This window comes from Podarcis pityusensis, assembly GCF_964106645.2.
Source record: "Podarcis pityusensis genome assembly, chromosome: 11".
Taxonomy (NCBI): domain Eukaryota; kingdom Metazoa; phylum Chordata; class Lepidosauria; order Squamata; family Lacertidae; genus Podarcis; species Podarcis pityusensis.
The window spans coordinates 38,598,901-38,615,127 of record NC_138036.1 but is presented as its reverse complement, the minus strand read 5'-3'; the positions used below and the strand labels follow the sequence as shown (position 1 = coordinate 38,615,127).

The 16,227-nt window shown below is 44.9% G+C and overlaps 1 protein-coding gene across 1 annotated transcript in view; it reads left to right on the top strand.

The window, feature by feature from the left end:
* Positions 1–1,532: 1,532 nt before the first annotated feature.
* Positions 1,533–16,227, top strand: part of ST8SIA4 (ST8 alpha-N-acetyl-neuraminide alpha-2,8-sialyltransferase 4) — an 82,187-nt gene continuing 67,492 nt past the window's right edge. The window contains exons 1-2 of the mRNA XM_080973029.1: positions 1,533–1,922; positions 12,908–13,039. Of these exons, the coding sequence (XP_080829155.1) occupies positions 1,810–1,922; positions 12,908–13,039 (245 nt within the window). The 5' untranslated portion in view covers positions 1,533–1,809. The remainder of the gene's footprint in view (positions 1,923–12,907; positions 13,040–16,227) is intronic.

Below are 16,227 nucleotides of genomic sequence, written 5' to 3'. Positions count from 1 at the left end.
TATCTCAGTTGGTCCAGATTTGGATGGAACAAGAAACTGTGGTTAGTTGAAAATAGAATCAAAGCTTCCCATCTCCTCCCTCTTGCAGCTGCAGTAGAGAAAGGGAGAGGAGTGTGCGTCAGTCCAAGGCTAGTGTGTGCAATGCTGAACTCTGGTTGGGTTTTATGTTGAATCTAAGACACAGATGCACCCATCACAGACTCTACTAATAGTCCTCACAGCATAGGAGCCAATTTACAGGGGCTGTGGGGGACCCTAGAAATAAAATATTTGAGCGGGGTGGGCCCCCACAAAGTTGATGGGCATTCCCATTCAAATGGTGTGTGTGCACTGTGTCATGTGATCAGTGCTTTTCTTCTGGGGGTACACAGGGGGTATGCATACCCCTAAACATTTTGTGAAACTAGGTTTGGCCTCATTGAGGGGCAGTATTTCAATATGAGTAGGAAAATGAGAGTACCCCTAACCATTTTTTTCGGGAGAAAAGCACTGCATGTTGTCAATTATGCAGGGTGGGGCTTACCTGGACCAGCACAATATTTTATTCAAGTTGGCACCCCTGCCTCACGGTTGTCCAGTTAACATCCCCAGCCATCTCAAGCAAGAAGAATTGGGGTAGGCATTTCTAGAATGGCCCAGCCTTTGAGCCTGAATTATTTGCTCACTTGTCTTTGAATGTTTTCCTATACCACTGAGTCCCAGCTATAAGCAGCCTGGAAGTTTGGAATGCAGCTTAATCCAACCTAAAACGCCCTTGAAACCCGTCCTGGGTTGTCTGTTGAAGCTTGACATTCAAAGTGCACGCACACGGATACATTTATTGAACACCGTTATATACAACTCCAAGGAAGGATTTCTCCTACTGGGATGGGGGGGGGGGGGAGAGAGAGAGAGAGAGAGAGAGAGAGAGAGAGAGAGAGAGAGAGAATGGAGGCTGGGCTGTACTTACAGTGCACCATAACTTACTGCACCTCAATATAACACAGACCCGGCCGTGAGTCTGCTCCAGGCTGCGTTGACAGCACAAGCTTTTCGGCACGAGACCCTTAACCTCAGGGTCGTGGGTTCGAATCCCACTTGGGGCGAAAGATTCCTGCATTACAGGGGTCGGACTTCAGATGCGTCCTCTCCAACCATCAGTTGTCGTTCACATCTTTCGGGTCTCTACGAACAAAACCGGGCAGCGAGCTGCAAGCAAGGATCATTCCTCCCGAGTGCAAGGCAGCAATCCTGCGCACGCTCCCTAAGCCCCGTTGCACTGATTTACAACTTATTTCCGAGTAAAACTGCGCCCCGGGACTGAATTGCAACCCCTTAGATGGAAGAGATGCTGCTCGCGTTCTAGAGATCCTTTTTCCTCTCCGCTTTGCCGGGCAGCTCCGAGCCGGGAGCTGTTTTAAAGTTCGGGCAGGCGCCGTCTCCGCCTCCTCTGGCCCCCTATTGGCCGGGCTCGGCTCATCATTTCACCGCCAGGAGGAGGGCGGCGCTAAGTGACGCCCCGGAGACTGGCGGCTGCCGCCTCTGCTGTTACCTAAACTGGAAGGCAGCGTGAGAGGAGCGCGGAGAGGCTGGAGCGAGGAGCTCGCGGGAGCGCGTGGGCAAGAGGACTTTCCCCAGGGGAAACAGCCGCCGCCGTCGCCTTTGATCCCTCCAGCATCCCGCCGGCTTTTGATTTTTTGCTGCTGGTCCTTAATTTGATCCCTTGCTCTTTTTCTCCTCTCCTTTTTCAAAACCCATCCTGCCAAACAAAGGAAACAGAAGGAACATACACACAAACGCGCGCACGCCTATTTGCCGGAGGAAGGAGACATGCGTTCGATTCGGAAGAGGTGGACTATCTGCACGATAAGTATCCTCCTGATTTTTTACAAGACAAAAGAGATTGCGAGAACGGAGGAGCACCAGGAGACACAAGCCAACGGGTAAATGCAAAGAGTCTGGATGTCTGTCTGTTTGTGCACACCTTTTATTTTATTTTTCTTGACCAAGGGGGAAAGAGCGGGTAAGATGCAAGCGCCGCGTTCGGCTTGCCCCCCTGGACCTCGCCGCTTCCCATTCATCAGACCTGCCTCCTTTTGATGATGTTCGCGTGCTTTGATCTGTAGCCTGAGAACAACACCCCCCCCCCGCCGCCTAATTAAGCGTTCCAATGGGATCCAGGAGGAGATGCCTTGCAAAAGGCAGAAATAAATCGCGGGGGCATAAAAAAACCGTGGTCTCAAATGATTAATGCCGGTTGGGTTAATTTGCAATTGATGAGCTGAGCAAAGCGAAGGGATGGGGTGCGGTTTTTTGCTTTTTAGAAAATAAATAAATTTCTAGCTTTTGGTACGAAAGTAGCGGGAGGTTTGCAATGCAGAAAGCGGTGTCACGCCGGCTCTGTTATGTTTCTGTGTTGATAAAGGGGGAGTGGCATTTCTCCGGAGTTTGGCTGGCACCGATCTTTTTCCCGGAACTCCTAGCCGGATCCTTGCCTGCTGTGCACTGGGAGTTACTCCCAAGTAAGTGTGCACAGGATGGTGGGCTTTGCCATCTCTCTCTGCTGTCCCAGAGCAGCGTTCCTCATAAGACCCCCTTGTACCCCGCCCACAGTAGGGGAGTGAGCCTTCCAAGAGCTGTTGCGCAGCACGATCCTAAGCGTGCTAACTTCGAAGTAGTTACCCTTCGCTAGTTACCCTCAGAATGAAATGAATGGGTCGACTAGGAGGATAATAAGGCCGGAAAGGCGATTTATCTCCAGGTCCCACTGACGGGACTTGCTTCTTAGCGAGCGTGTTTGAGATTTCGGCCTCTCTTGATCCCCTTGAAGTTTTATTCTTAGCTAGTTCAATGGCACGTAGGATAAGTTCCCTGGGACTCTAAATACTAGTCTCTCTCCCTGTTTGTCAGTGATTCGCTACAGGAACTCGCGCCTCATCTCTGACAAAGATCCCCATCTGTTTCTTTCTTGTCGCTCTTTTTTATTGCCAAAAAACAAAACAAAAACCCCAAAGTCTCGTGCGGGTTCCCACTTAGGGCTTTGTTGTCCTTTCTCGTCTGTCAAGCGTGGTGAGTTGTTTTGTTGGTTTTTTTGTTTCGTTTTTAAAAGCTTTAAAACCTGCTGTGGAAAGTTGCTTTGGAATCATAGAATCGTATCATTGCAGAGTTGTCTGAGTCTTGGAACAAAAACCCCACTTTTAAAATTTATTATTTGATTTTCGCAGGCTTGCCGAACTAGCTACACCAAGGAGAGAGAGGGAGTGGTGGGGATGGTGGAATCTGGAGGTTGTTCTATTTATGTCGGCGGCGGCAGCAACAAACCGGAGAGCTTTGATAGCTCCGCGGAGGGTATTTGTTGCTGCATTATTTCATTGACGCCTGCAAGCATTTCCAAGCGTGGCAATAATAGCTAATGCTCAAGCAGGCTGGTTTGGCGTGGGGCGAGCTGGGATGTGTGTTTGTGTGCTTGCCTTGCACAGATGCTGTGGAGAGGGTATATGAGGCGCCTAGGAAATCCAGCATGGATCATTGTGCAGGAGAAGAAAAGCAAGCCTTTAGGAGTAACTGCAACCCTCTGCCCATCCAATGTGCGATTTTTTATCCTTCCTGCGCGTTGTCCATTGCAGCCGGTCACTCTGCCTGTCTCTCCCTCCCTCTCCCTCGCCTTTCCATGCGTGGCTAGGCGAAGTAGTAGCGCCTCGTTCCGAGAAGGGAGGGAGTGGAGGCTGCCTGAGGCAAGCGTGTGCAAGAGGGCATCGCCTTCTCTGTATGGGCAGCCTCATCCCCGCAGCATCTTTCCTCGAGTCTAATGGGACATGCTTCCAAGAAGGCTGCAACACCCCTCACTTACCCGGGAGTAAGTAAGCCCCGTGAGATTCAGTTGGATTTGCACCTGTATAGACGCCTTGAAGTTTATGCGCAGTGCGTTTAGGATCGCGCGCGGCGCTGCCCCTCCCACGCGGCATCATTGCGCACCTGAGCCCAGTTCCAAAATTTGCCGGCGAGCTACGGATCGTGTAGTCTGTGCTGGCGCGCTCGCTCTCTCTCTCTCTCTGTCTCTCTCGGCTTCACGGCTTTCTAGGCAGCCGTGCCAAAAAGGGGAGGCGCGTACGTTTGACTGGCCACCGCTGGGGTTCCTCCGCTGCCTCCATCTCTCCTGCCTGCCGCTTGCATCCCGGGGCTACGCCAGGCCAGATGCGCACAACTGGTTCCCAGCGGAGAGCACGCAAGCAGCAGAAGCCAGCCCTCGGCAGTGCTTTTCCGCGAGCAAAAAGAAGAAAAATAGGCGGGGGAGGGGGCCTTTGCACTTCCTCTGCCTAAAAATCCGCGCGGCGGTTTTGCGAGGTTTGCACAAACAGGAAAAGGCTCTCCGCTTGGCTTTAGATCGGTGCTGGCTTCCCGTGTACGAAAGACAAAAGACGAGACTCTTTGTTCCACTACCAGCTAGATAGGAAACCTCCTGCTCCTCGTCTCCCGCGAAGAGTTTGCGCAACCCATAGAGCACGAGGCCTCTTCCTCTATTAGTCCACTCATTACAACTCTGGAGGGGGTAACACACTGTGCAGAGAACCCTTCTTTCATTTTTCACCCATCCTTCCTGTTTTGAGTTCGTTTGCAAAATCAAAAACTCCCAGATAAGACTTCTGGAGGCTATTTACTCATTCCTACCCAGAAATGAGGAACTTGTGGTTCAATTACTTGAATTAGTTCCCATTATTTGTGGCCATTGATAATGCTGGCTGGGACTGATGAGAGTTGGGGTTCTAGAGTATCACAAGTTCTCATCCCTGTTGGCTTTCCTGTCCAAACTTTGCTTGCTTCCAGGTGATCTGTTTATTTGGCATTCAACCTGGTGTTTCTGTCCAGCATTTGCAGGCGGTTTAGATGACCTATGTGATCTATTGATTCATTCCAGTTTTGTTTGCAGGGAGGTTATATGACTGTGCAAAAAACCAAAAACATTATCCCACACTGCAGTACATTCCCCCCCGCCCCCGTTGTTTCTGACTTTGCGGAGTGCCAAATTGGCTTTAGTTGTAACACCTGAATTTTCCACTATATGATTGAATCCCACCTGATAATAGCGACAGTTTGAAAGAGCCCTTGATGCATTAAAAGCATAGGATGAGTGCATATCAGGGGGTTTTTTTGGGGGGGGGAGGTCCTCCAAAGCTTTTAAAACGACCTTCTGTGCACAAGATCTCTTTAATACCCTTTTACTATTAGACTCGTAAAGGCCATGTGCTTTCCCCATCCTTTGACTGCAAGGTTTCAGGAGAAGGGAAAATACGGGCAGAGATGTAGAATCAAGAGTTGGTTGCTCTTTGCTGGGTACTTGTGATGCTACTTAACTTTACAAGATGTAATTGGCAGGGCAAGGACTTGCATAAGGTGATGGGACCTTTCAGTGGAGCTGCAGCTAATCTTGTTTCCATCTGTGACAAAAAAACCACAACCACATTGTGAAACACATGTGCCCTAAATCACAGCAAAACTGGAGTCTGTATTCCCTGTCTCCTTGTTGCTTGTAAATGGAGCAATCAATACTCTTGTTTTTTTTGGAAAGCCTTTTGCTCCCCTGCTAGCTTTCTCCTGGATCATGTATGCTGATGTCATTTTTCTGTGGGCAGAGGAAAACAACAATCCACCTGCCTCTTGTTTACTAACCAGAATAGTGGATCTTGTTATTAGCTCTCCAGTCTGAAGCCCTTGGCTTGAAAGTTCTATGAACACCAGGAAACTTCTTTCCAAGTCCTTTAAATATTTGTTTAAATGATTGGCTTATTAGAGAGCTGCAGCTAAATAATATTGCAAATAGGAGCATCGGCATATATTCATCCTTCGTTTACATTTTCTCATTTTATATCTGCTGCAGTAATTCTTTAAATGCTTATTTAGTATCTGCTTGAAAGATTTTATGGAATTCATGGAAAATAAGCCTATTTTTATAACATGAAATAAAAACGCATTGAAGTAAAATAAATGTATTTCGTTTGTAGACAGCTTTAGCATCTTCTGAATGAAATAACCACTATTTCCTCTTGCATAGTTTTGGTCATAGCTTGCCTCCAAACTTCTGTTTGCCTTTGATATATTTTGTAGTGCAACTTGGTGTAAGAAACTAAGACTTCCCTTTTTACTAAGATACCTAATCTCAGTAAAGGCTGTCTGCTAGATATAAAACCTACGTTGGTTTTTTTGCATGTGGTGCAGATGTTGAACCTGGTACTGTTTTTGGCATGATGACACCTGCCTATCTCAGGAGACAATGGATGATGTGACTTTGGAGGTCAAGTCAAACTGTTGGACCTGCTATTTGAGAAGTAATGTTACATGGTATCCCTCACTCTAGACTTCTGGTTAAGTAATGTGCAAGAGCCTTTTGAAACAAACATCCATAGCAATTAGTTTTAACGGTGTGCTTCTATGATTTGTCTTTTAAAAGTTAATATCCTTTATGTTGTAGAATGTACATATGATGTTGTAGAAGCAATGGTCAGGGCATTGGTCCTAATCCTGCAGCCATAGCTTGTCAGCTTGCATTCCAGGGTTGTGTTCTGTTCATTTAGTTGTTGACCTCAGTGACACCTATTTCTGAGTAAACTCGCTTAGAATCAGGCTGTAAAAGTCAAGTTCAGGGATGAGTGGACCATAGGGTAGCTCGATGCAGACGAAGCAATGACTCCTGCCCCTTTAATAGTTGTATAGGAGAAGGAATTTCAAGCAAGTGTAGATTGCGTGAGAATCTACATGGGTTAAAATCCCTTCTTCTATGCAGCTGTTATATATAGCCCTATGGACCATCGAAGTAGCACTTGAGTTACTTTTTGGACAACTTCCTAACAAATCTGGAAAGACATTCTTGTTCTGTGTATGCTCTGCCTACTTGCCACAAACAGCAAAGCATGCTTTCTTGTGTTAAGAGTGTTGTGTTATGCTGACTGCTGATAATATGGATGATGCGTCTAGATGAATTGTCTTACTAGATTTGCCTTGGGTTTAAAGCTAAGCCTGGCTTGCCCTTTTGTAGGATAAGAGAAGCTTGCTTTTAAACTAGGGTAAGGCTTTGCTGTGGTGAATAAAATAAGAAGAAGAAGAAGAAGAAGAAGAAGAAGAAGAAGAAGAAGAAGAGGAGGAGGAGTTTGGATTTGATATCTCGCTTTATCACTACCCGAAGGAGTTTCAAAGTGGCTAACATTCTCCTTTCCCTTCCTCCCCCACAACAAACACTCTGTGAGGTGAGTGGGGCTGAAAGACATCAGAGAAGTGTGACTAGCCCAAAGTCACCCAGCAGCTGCATGTGGAGGAGCGGAGACGCGAACCCGGTTCTCCAGATTACGAGTCTACTGCTCTTAACCACTACACCACACTGGCTCTCTAAGCAATACATAAAGAGAGATTCTGCTTAAAAACATTGGTGGGGTCATAAAAATTATGCCCAGTAGCTCAAGTAAGAGAGGCATGATCCAGCTAACATTAAGCACACTGAAGTCCCAGTGGGATTTAAAAGCAATGAGATATTGCTGAGATCCCAAGGACAGTGTCACAGTTTTGCTGGTTGAAAGGATGTCTTTTAAATGACAAAGTGAAAGTAAACATGAACCAAATGCATCAAGAGCATCTCCTTGAGTGGGGATTTGGAGAAATGTCTGAATGATAAACAGTTGGGACCTGGAGTGCCCACAACAGATTTAAGGCTGCTTTAATGTACTTTAAATCTGTTGGTGGGCACTCCAAGTAAATTGTGAGCTCCTGGGTCTGCTGTATTTCAAGCATTAGCACTTTTAGGGACAAAAACGTTGCGAAAAGCCAACCTCTGCTCCCCATGCTATTCACTTCCTGAAAGTTCTAATGGGCTACACTTAGTCCAGCACAAGCAAGAATCCTTTCCATTGCAATTTAATGCATTTTCTTTCTTTCTTTCTTTCTTTCTTTCTTTCTTTCTTTCTTTCTTTCTTTCTTTCTCTCTCTCTCTCTCTCTCTCTCTCTCTCTCTCTCTCTCTCTCCCTCTCTCTCTCTCTCAGTGTATATTGCAATGCGGCAGAGGATAAAGAGGGAAAATCAGTGATGGTTGTTTTGTGAGGGCTTTTTGGAATATATTGCGTATTGAATTAGAAGACGGAAAAACATCTTGTAATGAATCTTGATGTTGCTCTTTCCCTCTGGATTCATATACGTAGTGTTCAGTGAAGATCATATAATTATTCTTCACGGCATGACACTTTAAAGACCATGGTTTTTAATTTGAAAACCTTCCCTATCCCACAAAAATAATTGTGTCTGAAGTGAGGAGTAAAGCGCGTTTGGTTTTTCAGTAGGTGGCACTCTTAGCTGTAAATCAATACTGCATATCGGATGAGGTGCAAATCCAGTATATATTAATGTATGATCATTGATCCTATAATTTCTTCACATAGTCAGGTTCCTGGATGCTTTTGAGCAAACTAAAGCCTCTATGCATACCAATGTATTGGGAAAGATTTCTACCTGTAGCGCACAGAATTCCACTGACTTTTAAAGTGACTTGCGATCTGCTGATGAGAGGCTGCTTGCGGATGTTCAGACCCAGGTTTGGTGTTCTCCTTCACTTGCCAACACAGGAGCTGCTGGGCTAGTGGAAAGGCAATAAAAGTGGTTGAGCAGTATGAACTCCAGTGCCACAGCTGAACTAGCAGAAGCTGGTTGTGCAACAGGAAGTATTAGGGCTAAAGTAATCTGTTGAGTAACCAGCCACATGAACTGTGATGGCTTCCTGCACTTTCTTTTGCAGAAGTCATTCCACAAGCACAGCTGGTATACTGCTAAAGGACATTAACTTGAATCCCAGTGTGGTGTAGTGGTTCAGAGCAGTGGACTCGTAATCTGGGGAACCGGGTTCGCGTCTCCGCTCCTCCACATGCAGCTGCTGGGTGACCTTGGGCTAGACACACTTCTCTGAAGTCTCTCAGCCTCACTCACCTCACAGAGTGTTTGTTGTGGGGGAGGAAGGGAAAGGAGATTGTTAGCCGCTTTGAGACTCCTTAGGGTAGTGATAAAACAGGATATCAAATCCAAACTCCTCCTCCTCTTCTTCTTCCCTCCCTAAGTATATTTATTTATTTATTTATTTATTTAGTGAATGTTTGGAGAAGGCACCACAGTTCATGTTCCAGGCTGAATAACCAGTGTCTCTAGTTCAGGGTTCTGCAACCTTTCAGACAAAAAGAGCCACTTGGACCCATTTCCGAAGGAAAAAAAAAACTGGGAGCCGCAAAACTCGTCATTATAAAAATAACTTTTTTGTCACTTTTTTATTATTTCTTTGTTTGACCCCTCAGAATTACTCCTCCTCATAGAAATAAATGTTAAATTAACAAGTTACCTTTTTGTGTGTGTGTGTTCTTCACTCCCCTTCAAAACAGTGACCAATGTACATGCCCCTTACAATGTAGCGGGCGGGTGGGCGGGAAGGTGACGTCGGGACGGTGCGTGTCTAACACACGCACCGCCACCATGTGACGTCACAGCCAGTACAGCGCCCGCCACAGTGGGGAGTGTTGGGGAGCACAATGCGCCTCCTCCCCTCACTAGTATCCGCCCCGGAGCCGCGGCAAAGGTGTAAAAGAGCCACATGCGGCTCCGGAGCCGCGGGTTGCAGACCCCTGCTCTAGTTAGAAGGATCAGGTTGCAGGTAACAGGGAAGACTCTCTTGGGAGCTGCTGGCAGTCACAGTGAACAATACTAGACTAGATGGACCATGTAGTTAGACCTGCCATGTGCTTCCCTAGAAGTGGCTGGACTTTCTCAACTGGCAAAGAAATATTCCATGTAGGTATTTGATAAGAAAGAGGAGGTCTTTTTGGTAGGAAGAGCTTTCCATAGGTAGGAAGGCCAGTCTTACCTGTTCTTGCTCATTCTACTAGTTTTAAACATTCTGAATTTAAGAACTGCTCAGGTTAGAATGCAGAGAGAGAGAGAGACAGCTGTGTTGCCTAATGCATGAGACTCTTGCCTCCTGTGGTTAATAAAGGAAAATAAGAAAATAAGAAGTTTGTACGTTGTTAGGAAGCAAGCCAAACAGGACTCCTACTCATACAGCCCAGCCCAATGATTTCATACAGAATAATTTCAGAAAGCGAGGCCATGCTAGTCTCTTGTGGCAAAAGACAGCCTGTTAGCATGCTATAGGCTTCTGCTGCAATACTATGCAGGCTTGGGAGTAAGTTCTACTATTGCCAGTTTGGCTGGTGAGGGCATGAATATAGAGTGGAGACTTAGCTAGCTTATTGTGACGTGAATTTCCAAGGGAAGAAGTCAGCCAGATTTCAAAAACAGTTTAGCATCAAGGTGGGAACTGGAAAGTTGCTGTTTGTGTTGTCAAAATGTAAGTTCAAGTTTGGGGCCATTGATTTAGAAATAGATAACAAGATTGCAGAATAGCTGTATGAGTTCTTTGCATCTGTTTTCACTGTGGAAGTTGTGTCAGTTTCTCAACCAGCTTCACATATGCAGTGTCTTGGTTCACACATAATACTAGCTACAAGTTGTTTCTTGGGTGATAAAACAAATCATGGCTTGTTTTCCCCTCAGAATTTTATCATTTCCCAGCTGCTGTTGTCTCATGTCATTATAATTTGGCAAGCACCTGTGGTGTGATGGTGAAACAAACTATGGTTTGGGAAAAGTGCTGGGTTTACACGTAACACCAAGCCATAAATACAACAAATCAAAGTTTGTCAGCCAGCAACATACTGGCTTCAGAACACATTTTGTTGGCAGGAAACAGACAATGGAGTTATGCTGCTGGGCAAGATTCACAATAAAATGCAAGCATAACTGAATTTCTCTCCCATCCCTTAATAATGGTATTGTTGCTAGACTAGTGGTTGGTGGCTCTTTGTTTTTGTGGCAGATGAATGGGCTGGAGTATCCTTTTCCTTTGCTTCTACATTCCCAAGAAAATTTACTGTCGGAGCCAAGGATTCTTCCTGGCAGTGAGAAGGAAAGCAAGTCTCTTGTAGCTGCTCCTTCTTTGGCTGATGAATGAAACCATGTTGGTTTCTCCTGTTCCATTCCATGATATTCTTCCTAGGAGTTCAATCGTCCAGTGGTCTTTGGTCCCCTTGGCCAATGTCCGAAGTCAGAGTGTGCTTCCTTTCTGCTCTGCAATCCCAGAGCAACGTTGGCAGCATTCACACTTCACATCATTCTGCTTTTCCTGATATTTCCTCACTTTGTGTGTTATGTAATCTTTCACACAATGTAGAAGCTACCTACAGAAATCTATCAGAATCTAGTGGATGTTCAAAGTTTAAAAAATACACAGCCTTGTTCTTCTACCACAGCAGGGAAACAGCCAACTTTCCTATAGCACTTGAAGAAAAGAGAAAAGAAAAACCAGTTTATTGTAGCAATAGCTTTTTGTGGGCAAAAAACTAATATTTTTTAGGATGCAGTGATGCTGGAGGGCTTGAGGGGCAACACCCTAGCAGGAAGTTTATGTCTCTTGGGAAGGTGGGGGCAAATGTTTCTGAGGGTTGTTTCAGCCAAATAGAAAACAGTTTGTTTCTTTGAAGGAAGAGATAGGATTTTTGGTAAATTCTATCTCTGTAGGACAAGGAGCATAGGAAGCTGCCTTATTCTGAGTCAGACCATTGATCCATCGAGTTCAGTACTGGCCACACTGACTGGTGGTGGCCTTTCAAAGTTTCATACAGGGTACATTCCCAGCCTTACCTGATGCTGGGGATTGAGTCTGGCAGAAGCTCTACCACTAACCTACAGCCCTTCATCTGAGTAAATTTCACAATGAGTAGGGCTGGGCGATATCAGCTTTTCCGCATCGCAGTGTAACACCAGCCAAACATCGTGATATAGTGATACATTACAATGTTGAAAAGTGGACAGAGGAACAAGCTGCATCGTCCTGGGCCCCACGAGGCGCTGGGGTGAAACTGCCTCAGCTCCCCTCATGGGGCCAATGCATCTTCTTCTCTCTGGGTGCTGGCAGCAGAGGGAGTCAGGCGCAGGCAAGCCCCACCTGTGATATACTGTGAAGTGAAGGTGCCATCGCACTCTGGCCCTCAAACTAGTCCTGGGCAATGTATCGATACGTTGCCCAGGCCCAACAATGAGTACAGAAGGATTTATTCATTGACTATATCCACCACAAACATATTTATTCATTGTGTTTATATACTGTCTTTCTGCCAAGGCACCCAAGGGTGGCTTACACATTTTTAAAGCCCAAAGATAACATGCAAACTTGGGAGGGGGCAGGGAAAGAAATAGATAGTTTGGCCAGAGCACGGCTTGATGTTGTCTGTGCCTGCCTCCTTGACATACTTCTTCCTCATCACAGGGCAGGTGGTTACTGTTGGCCTTCAACATATAAATAGGTCTGGTATCAACAGTTAGCGTTCCAGACCTGGTACTCTGGTACCTCGGGTTACAGACGCTTCAGGTTACATACGCTTCAGGTTACAGACTCTGCTAACCCAGAAATAGTACCTCGGGTTAAGAACTTTGCTTTAGGATGAGAACAGAAATCGTGCTCTGGCAGCTCGGCGGCAGCAGGAGGCCCAATTAGCTAAAGTGGTACCTCAGGTTAAGAACGCACCTCCAGAACGAATTAAGTTCTTAACCCGAGGTACCACTGTAGTGGTGATGTTGACACCTGCCTTGTTCTTCCCATGTTCTCTCCTCAATACCTTGAAATGACACCAGGTAAGGTGCCCCAGGGCATTGTGAGAAACTGAAAGGGTGGCTCTCAGTCACCCTTGGAGTAGGAAGTGATCCAGTGGGTGCTTGGTGCAGAGCCACGATCCTACATGGATATAAATAAAACACCACTGCTGTTTGTGATGTAGATAGGGCAGGAAAAAAAAGGTTTCTTGATGGCTAGTACCAAGCTAATTTTTAACGCTCTCTTTTTGTATTGTGTTTTCAGAGACGGTGAGCTAAGTTTAAGTAGATCAATGGTCAATAGCTCTGATAAAATAAACCAAAAGAGTGGCTCTTCAATGTTCCAGCATTCCGTAGAAAGATGGAAAATCAATTCTTCCTTGGTACTGGAAATAAGGTGAGTACCTTAAATAACGCACAGAACTCATTTATACATTGTGGTAGCTTGTAACTGGGTATATGCAAGTGAGGACTGGCAAATCTGTCTTTCTTTACAGCTGTTGGTCTTTACCAGTGTGGAAGACAAAAGTTTGGAGATTCCAGTGTAAAAGGTGTCTCTTTAATTTTGAACATCCCTTCAGTCAAAACTGAATCCGTTATTAAACTAAATTCTCCATGCAGAATAGGGTCTGTATAGTGGCATCCAGTAAGTTTGACAGGATTGGTCTCAGCATTTCAATGTGCTGTATAATAAAGCACAAAAATGATATTAATGGCATACGGCTAATTAATATGTGCAAAGTTGCATTAAAAGAAATCTGCAGGAGGCCTCTAGTTTGATAGCTCTTGGAAGGCTTCGCCTGTGAATGATCCCACTGTTTCATCACTGTAAAAGCAAACGGCCAACAGTGATTCTGACAACTTGTATTTCAGTATACTTGACTGACTGATCTTTTCTTTTCTGATCTTACTAATATCATTGTACACACTTGGTTAAGAAAAAAGTATCAGCAAATCACTTCTGTTAAAATAAAGTGTAGTTGCTTGCTTTTGAAGAGTTTGTGTCTCTGAGTCATATCTTTCGTTTTCCGCTGCATCAGTCTAAAACCACAATGGCAGAACGGGGCTGGGGAGGGGGGGGTTCCATTTTCTTCTGTGAGAAGGAAAAGGGACATCTTTTAAAGTGAGAAGTCTTGGGTCTCACATCTGGCTGCAAGTCTCTCCCTGGATACATCCACACATTGGTTTATTCCTTTCTCCTAATTTAATTTCCATGCTATATGTGTGAGCTTTCTCATGGAAACCATTTCTGGAAATCTAATGAAATATAGTGGGAGTTTAGTTCTCATTTCCATGTTAATTTATTCCAGAAAACAATTCCCTTGCAACCCCATTATTTGCAGGAATAAAGTGACAAAATTTGGGGTGGTATATTAGCATATGGTTCTTTCTTGCTTAAAGCAGTATCATACATTAAATGTATGGTGTGAAGGTGACCTTGGTTACTCCTACAGTAAACACGATCAGTTCTTAGTGGTGCAGATTTTACCCTGGACAGGACGCAGGCCACCAGGCATTGTGCAGCCTGATGTTTTACTATGATCTTGCCCATTACTGGTTATTTTTAAGGGCAGTTAAGGACTGTTTTCTGCTGTGCTGGGAGCCTTCAAACCCTTTGCTCTGGGAAGGCTAGTGCGTGTATCTTTTAAAGGTGGTTCAGGGTCGGATTTCAAGTGTGTTTTGGTCATATCTTCATCTGGGATTGATAGTTCATGCAATACTAAAGACTAAGACTGTTGTTTTATTATGCTTTTGTATTTGTTGGAAGCCACCTAGAGTGACTGGGGAACACAGTCAGTTGAGAGGGTACAAATATAAGAAGAAGAAGAAGAAAAAGAAAGTTCAGTTTTCTGGATGTGGATCTTTGTGTAGGCAAGACTGGGCATCCCCACCCAAGAGGGAAGTACTGGCTGACTTGGAGAAACCTCAAAGTTTGCAAAAGACCAAAAATACTTTACTCTCCCCTTACATTTCCTTATAGCACCCACCAAACAGATGAATAAGCAGAACTGAGCATGCTTATTGGTCATGGAATGTGGGGGCAGCAGGGTGAGGAAAAACAGAGTGGGGTGGAGTGTCCTACAAGAGGCCATAGCTGTGTGTATGGAACCCCAAACTGGATCACTGCACACAGTAACCTTTTGTTTGTGGGTCCCACTTATCCTTTTAGTTTCAAAGCCAGTTTGAGTCAGTCACAGGATGGCTGTATCCCAGGAGGAGTTGCCCATTTAAAGGCAGTAGGGGGCTGGCAATTCAAAGGACACAAGCCATGATTGCTGTCAGCAGACATCTTTTTAATCCCTGCCATTATGGATTCATTTACCTCCTTTCAGCCTCTTCCTTTCTCCTTCACACAAGAAGCAGTTTGCAAAAGTCAAAGTTCTGGAAAAGAAACCAGACTGGGCTGAAAATGAAACTCCGTTATAGCAATCTGTTCATTTGGCATAATTAAACTTAATTGTAGAATTGAGAGTCGATCATTGCTGGGTATTGATAGGTGTGAAATATCTTGACTAAAGCTGCGTGTCAGGCGTTCTCCTTTGTAGACATTGTGAACAGATGGCGTATCAGTAACCAGGCAGTCCAGATCAGTAGTGGCAGAAGAAACATTGCCTCACGTTGTTGCATGGCACCTATCACAGCATCTTGGACCTGACAAGTGACAGCTCACCTGGATGTTACAGCATAGTCACTACTCCTGCCACACTTAACAGTGATGGTGTGAGCACATCATGGTAAACCAAACTTAATGGTTTACTATGCATGGCCTGATTGTGCCCGCTCCATTCCTCGCCGCTAGCGCTGGTTTAGCGTTTTGTCTGAACAAGGGGTTGTGATCAACATGGTAAAGGACCCCTGACCATTTTTTTAAAAAAACACAATTTTTATTAACAGGCCAATCATATCACACTATTTCAAATCACATTAATTCCAAATTATACAGCCGAATTTTTCAATTTTGTTGGGGGTACCCATACATCAAGCTCCGGACGAGAATCCAAACATCACTTCTATTACTGCTTTAATTAAACAGTTCTATCCAGTTCTATCCAGATAGTCTATTTTTTACTTTCTTCATCTTCTTGTTGTTGTCATATATTCCTTTCTTTGCGATCTCTGATAATCTTCACAGGCAGGTTAAGAACAAACATCGTCTGCGTGGGTTTTACGCACTCCACAAGTCATATTTCATAGGGACAGCCGCCATTCCACTCCTCCTTCGAAAATTTATCTTCGGTCTGCCCTTTAGTTTTCCCAGGCTTGTAAAATATCTCCTAGAGGGCTCTGCCAGGTTAAAGATCAAATTCCAAACATTGTTCACTTTCAAATAGTCCTGGTTCTCCTCCCCCCGTCTTTCTTAAACAAGCCTGTCTTGCGAGACGCCATTTTAAAACTGCGTCATAAAATTTTTCCATTCTCCGATCTTTACCAATCCTCTCTTCATTCATCATTAATTCATCCCACACAGTTTTTAGATTCCTGCTTGTGTAGTAAAATACAGAGGTTCTTTTTTCTTTGGGGCGGAGGGTTATTATTTATGCTCATATAAGATAAAGAAAAGTTTTTTCCTCCACCCCACCTTCT